Genomic DNA, 6,354 nt, shown 5'->3' on the forward strand with positions numbered 1-6,354 from the left:
ATGTACCAGTCCCATTACAACTAGACAGCTGCAGGGAAGGGTACTCCTTTCCAAAAATGACACTAAAAACCAAATTCTGATGATGATGAACATGATGCAGTTGGAATTTAAAGCCATGGACAAGCATTTGACAAGGATAAAAGCAGTCTTACTGCATGGCAAAGGCCCAACTCATCTAGACAGTCCAGGTGATCAAGCACCCATAGATGTGGAGGTTTCCACCTCCTAGTCTCCTCATGAAAATTTATGTTTTCTATCTTTACTATTATAGTAGGATTATGTGTTATATTTTGTGGCTGTTAAGCCAAGGCACTGTAGGCTTTTTTAGAACTCAGTATATTTTTTTAAAATGTATATTTTTGGACAGTAGACCTCCTGTATTGCCAATGGTCCGGTTTCCCTAGTGGCAGACCAGAGGCATACAGAAGGTTGGATCATATGTGATCATCAACAGTTAATAAAAGGCCTTTAAATTACCTCCCCACCCCCTTCCAAAAATAAAAAATAGAAATCATCTATAAAGTTTAGAAACTCAATTATTGAGAAGATTTTTCGGCATAAATCACATCATAAATCATTTGTCGACGCGTTCCAAACCAACAAGTGTGGTTCATTGTCAGGACAAGTTGAAGATCCAGACCATGGCAGATTATTTTCCAACTAGCAAAATTAAATCACAACTAGGTTATTATCCAGCTAAGATTAATCAGAAATCAATTTTTTAAAAGTATGTTCTTATCAAGCCCAAATTTAATCAAACTTCAAAAGTATGTTCTTATCAAGCCCAAATTTAATCAAACTTCAATTATACCCTGAAGATGAGCTCTGCAGTGTGGTCAAAAAATTGAGGAATAATCTACTCCAACACAGCTCTCCTCTTGAATAAAATAATGTCCAGCTACCTGAGCTTTAAAGTCATTCTAACCTTTTGTATGGAATATTTATAGAATTCATTTCCATTTTAGTTATAGAAAATCCCAATAAAGATAGTGATTGATTTCATGTTTGTACATATGTAATGAACACTTAGCACAATAGTATAGCTCAGTTTGCCCAACCCTTTCTACAGAAGGCATAATACCCAGGGAGGTTACAGGATCTATTCCCAAGTAGTTCTGTCCAGTTACCAGCTGGTATTTCAACTAGAAGTCAATTCCATTCCTCACCCAGAAAAAAAAATACAGGGAAAGGAGGGAGAAAGGGGGATTCCATCACTCTGACAATGTACCAACTTCCTCACTTGGAACAGTTAATATGTGGGCAAGTTAAGGGAACATCTTTCTCTGGGAAAATTAATATAAACAATTACTGATGCAGTTACCTCCTTATAATGGCATAAATAAAAATTTTGTTGAATTAATGTTTGTAAGGAATTATCTTTGTAAGGTTCCAATTTTGATGTACGGGTAGAATAAATTATAAACCTATCCATCAACCAAATGAGTCTTGCAAAAAGAAAGAGATAAAGAGAAACTATTCACAAAACTTACCTTTAGCATTTGATGGCCTCCACTATCACTGGTGCTGAAAAGTTGCAACATCGGTGTTTCTTTTTGCGAAGGAGAGTGAGTAATTTCACTGCCTTTCTCAAAATTTGATAAATCACCCTCCCAGTCCTGTAGTAGTCACAAAGAAACATCTTAATATAATGAGGCATTTTCCAAACAAAACCTTTTTAAAAATGGTGCATTGGATAAGGTAGCCTACGTCAGAACACTGTATAGGTCATAGAGGGAAGACCTGTAGCTACTCTCGGATGGCAGGCACAACCTTATGCAAACTGTCAAAACAGCGTGGCGCACTTCCCGACTTCACATCATTGTATGTCGAATCTATGCTTCGAATAAGACACAGTAGCTCTTTTGAAGATACCAAAACACTTAATACCTACAGATGAAAACAAAATATTACATTAGAATACAACAGACTTTAACAAATTATAAAACCGGTTTTCTGGAAAAGCAAAGAATAGAGGTAACACTGCAAAGGACACGTTCAGAAAAAGATGTTATTGCCATTACATATCTCAGTTCTAATGATACAATGAAATACGCATGGAAATTCAACTGTGAATAACCACAGTCCACCCTTTTGAATCCCATTTGATATACTTGTCAGAAAATACATTAACAAACAAAATTATACATGTACTATGAACTCCAGTATAAACTGACATAAATCTCAGCCAAATACCAAACCTGTTGAAAATTAAAGTGATCATGAATATACAACGAAAATGCACGAATGTAAATTGGATTTCAAGTATTGTTTCTATCTGGATAAAAGAAACAAATTAGAAATAATAACCACCAACTGCTACCGTTATCAAAGAAGTGAACTTGTTAGAAGATCAAGCTAAAACAGTGAAATATTGAAATCCAGGAACATTTTCAATAAGACATTAAAAAACAATCATCAAACTTGGCAGGAAACGCAAGGTTTCAGGCAAGACCACTGCCCACCCAACCATGATCCACCTAAGTAACATTGAGTTTCACTCACTTCTTATGTGACTTGAGAATGGATTACGAATGCCGACTATTGGCATATCAACATTATCCAGACAGTTATAGGGAAAGATTTGAGAAACTTAGGACTTCAATTTTCTTTGAAAGCAACAGACTTACTACACACATTCAGGACATTTTTTGGTCAGAAAATCATTATGATTTACCAGCATGGATCCATCTTAAGCACGGATTCACATAATTTGATATTCACATAAGTTATTGATATAGATCTTCAAGTCTTACTACACACATTCAGGACATTTTTTGGTCAGAAAAGCATTATGATTTACCAGCATGGATCCATCTTAAGCACAGATTCACATAAGTTGATATTCACACAAGTTATTAATATAGATCTTCAAGTAATTTATTTATATAAAGTGTTAACTTATTTTTTGAAAAGTATAAGGTTTAAACATCTTACTCGCATAATTTTTTTTACTTCTAATTACTTTACATGAAATTATATTATAGGTCAAATGGATAACTAATTAAACATGTATAGCATATTCTTTTTTTCTTTTTTATTATAGCCAACATTACTTTTCTATTTAGAGAATATTTTATTTTTATTTTAAGAGGGACACATGTCAACTCTAGAGTCCAAGTTGAGCACGGACATACTTACACATCACGTTCACACTGGGCTGTAAAATGAGCCTCCTAGCCCAATTATACTATAAAGACAGCAAACATGATCACTCCCAATTTGTGTTGAGAACCCTTGACAGTGCATAAGAATATACCAAAAAACATTTTCTTCAAAATTGCATAGTCAAACCAGGTTTGGGTTGGGATCACAAGTTTGTCCATATCCATTCAATATCTATGCCCATTATACAAAGTTAGCGAAGTACCTATCAGATGTAAAATGCAAAACTCAATCCTTCTTTGCAGAACTCGTCCAAAACATGAAGCATATAAATTGCTCGCTGAATTATCAAATAGAAGTAACTTCAGTGCAATGACATCAGGCTGAATTTACCCATTGTTTCTCGAGCAATAGACATGATAATTTATGGAAATGACCCTCCACAAAAGACTGTAAATAGATGGTGTGCTTAGCTATTTGATTGGAAATCTTGTCTACAACTATTTAAACTACAATGAATTTGTCAACATAAAATAATAAGTTGGATAGGTATTTTTCAGACACAAAGCATTTGAGATCCAAAAAATAGACACTAATCTAAATGTCTCTAATTTAAACCACAGACAATTATTTGTTTGTTGAATTAACAACCAAATTAAGTTTCAATAACACGACGTAATTTTCACATACAAAGCATTTGAGTGCAAAATAAGAAAGATAGTTTAAACGCCTATAAAATAAACCAAGGGCATTTTTTGTCTATTAAACTAATAAACAATTATATCAAATTCAAGCCTACATTTACATGCATGAAGACTGCTCATAACTTAATCTATCAGGAATGGATCATTTGTTGTTAATGTTGAATTTTTCTGTTAATATAGCACTGACAGCAAGGCAAATTCAATATTTAAAAGGCAGCAATCTACATTCGGATCTGGACAACACTTTTTCTCCTTTCCTGCTATGTGATTATTCCCATGCAAGAGGAAGTTCCAACTAATTGATTTTCACACTTCCAAAAGTAAATTCCTCATGTCTGAATTTTCTAGATACAAAACCTAGGTATAATAATCCTAATTGTTGATCCTACCTTGAAATAAGTACCTTTAATCCACCATTGGATCTTGCTTTAAATAAACACGGGGTCTTGCTTGAAGTGTCAAAGTTTATTCATCTATTCCTTGCTATTATCAATAAGACATAATAGAATAAAGGAAAGAGCAATGCACCTTGTGAGTCATCTGAAGAACTGCCTTGGTATTGATGTGCACGAACTTGTGGGCAAATACAAGAAACTGAACAACAAGAGAGCTATAAAAAGGATAATTAGCCAGAACATAGTTTTGCCAATGATCATTATATCCATAACAACTTTCTTTCATGCTTCTTTTTACTAATGATCCCACAGAATCAGTACCAGTCTTTTGCTTTTGAAGCAAGCTACCTGAAAGTGGAGACAATCGTTGATCCCTATCCCTAAGCATCTTATTCTCTGCCTCCAAATAATGATCCTCTTCGAGAGCGGGCATCATTTCGCCTTCTTCACCAATATTCCAAGGCTGTAAATAATCCAACCATAGATCAATAATGTGTGTAGCCTTCTTCAGACAAGCACCTACTGGCCAATAACTGAAAGCTCGTAATATAAACCTGTACAAAGGCCTCTGTAACAGAAGGGACCATGTAGCAGGCACAACCAAACTACTCCGTGGCAAGGAAAATGACCTCAATCTCAAGGTATCCATTTGTGATGCAGCTCTCCATCCAGAATTCAACTCTTCTTGAGGACAACACAAAGTACTGCTTACATAATTGACCAGTATTTTCACAGCCTCTGTGATTTCTACACTGGGGAGACCATACCTATGATATCGATTATTAACAGGTAACAAAATACCAAAAGATTGGCAAACCCGAGAAGGTAAGGGCGAAAAATCGTCATTCACTAACCAAAACTGTACAAAGGTATGAACAACAAACTCGGCGCGAGAAAATATCGATGGATTCTCCTCGAAAAAATGATGTACAGACACACTGGGAGCACAAAAATCAGATATAGGAACAAATTTGTGTAGATACAAATTCAGAAGATGCAAATAAGGGCTAGAATTGAACTTCACAGGCCTTCCATTGTCATGGCTACCGTGCAAACTATGCAGAGAAGACGCCCATTTCTCGAAACGAGACCGGGAAGCCTTCTTAAACCCCAATTTCATTTCATCTGAATCCGAACGATGCATAATATCATTATCTTTGCATACAGCGTAATAAGCAAACCAAAACATAAAATACTCAAATGCATTCAACTGCACTTGAATCCTCCTCCATGGCCGTCCTCCTTCAATCAGTCTTTAAATAAAGCAGGGCAGACTTCAGATAAGATATACAAACCCCTCTCCAACTGAAGCATGTGACGAATCCACGCTGGAAGGTGCTCGGATGGAAACACATAGCGAACCACATTTTCCTCGTCTGCGGCAAAGATTGACGAAAACAAAGCTCCAGACGGCGAGAGAAGATTTACGACCGCATTCGCGGAATGCTCAGAGGTCTGCGCGATCCATCCGCCAATGCCGGACGGCTGTAAGACCTCCTCGAAGCCGAAGATCTTGCGGAGCAGAACAGGGAAGCATGTTATGTAAAAATGCCTGGTCTGATCCCAGCTGTGCCTATCGATGAAGGATTCCACGACCCGGCATGAATTCAAAATATCAGACGATGATGAGGAAGCATTCAATAACAGCGAACTTAATTCTTGGGCTTCGAAAGAGAAATCTGTCGAAGGTGAAGAAGACACAGCCATTGCACCTCAATTTTACAGTCTCTCTACTGATCCGGTCGGAGGCTTAAATCCCGAGATAAACCCCTTGAATCTTCCTGAACCCTCATGCAGAACCACTAAACCCTACACTACATCAGATCGCAGCACTCACTGATCTAGTATTATAGGCATTCGAAGGTGGGGATACTCTTCTCTTTATTTCAAAATATTTGCACCGCCTTAAGTAGCTTTTCAACTTTTGCCATTTCCCTCGAAAGATGTTAGTGTGGGGTGGGGAAATTATGTTGTTTTTGAGGAGTTTTTTGGTTTGTGGGGACAGGGCCACTCTTTATGTGACCATCCGGGCAAGCGAGGCGGTAATCTTAAGTTCTTGCAGGGATATCTTATCTCTTATGGATTAATATGATTATTGATACTCTCTTATGAATTACTTACATTAGTGATAAGGATAGGGGATTAAAAATTTA

The 6,354-nt window shown here is 36.6% G+C and overlaps 1 protein-coding gene across 1 annotated transcript; it reads right to left on the bottom strand.

Annotated features, from left to right (window-relative positions):
- Positions 1 to 1,746: 1,746 nt before the first annotated feature.
- Positions 1,747 to 5,908, bottom strand: LOC149258659 (uncharacterized). The gene is made up of 3 exons (XM_089427839.1): positions 5,497 to 5,908; positions 4,335 to 5,356; positions 1,747 to 1,887 (listed from the first exon to the last, which is right to left on the bottom strand). The coding sequence occupies exons 1-3, from the start codon at positions 5,906 to 5,908 to the stop codon at positions 1,747 to 1,749; spliced, it is 1,575 nt and encodes a 524-aa protein (XP_089283965.1).
- Between the last annotated feature and the right edge of the window lie 446 nt (positions 5,909 to 6,354).

Source organism: Pinus tabuliformis, chromosome 6 (genome assembly GCF_031772625.1).
Source record: "Pinus tabuliformis cultivar Carrire ecotype Pingquan chromosome 6, CPIR1, whole genome shotgun sequence".
NCBI lineage: Eukaryota > Viridiplantae > Streptophyta > Pinopsida > Pinales > Pinaceae > Pinus > Pinus tabuliformis.

What these genes read in the sequence shown, in the direction of transcription:
- LOC149258659 (XM_089427839.1), bottom strand. Translation starts at nt 5,908, where the DNA reads ATGGCTGTGTCTTCTTCACCTTCGACAGATTTCTCTTTCGAAGCCCAA. An exon ending in CATGCTTCAGTTGGAGAGGG is followed by an intron (nt 5,357 to 5,496) that starts GTTTGTATATCT and finishes CTGTATGCAAAG; the next exon opens with ATAATGATATTATGCATCGT. An exon ending in TTCTTCAGATGACTCACAAG is followed by an intron (nt 1,888 to 4,334) that starts GTGCATTGCTCT and finishes TTTCATCTGTAG; the next exon opens with GTATTAAGTGTTTTGGTATC.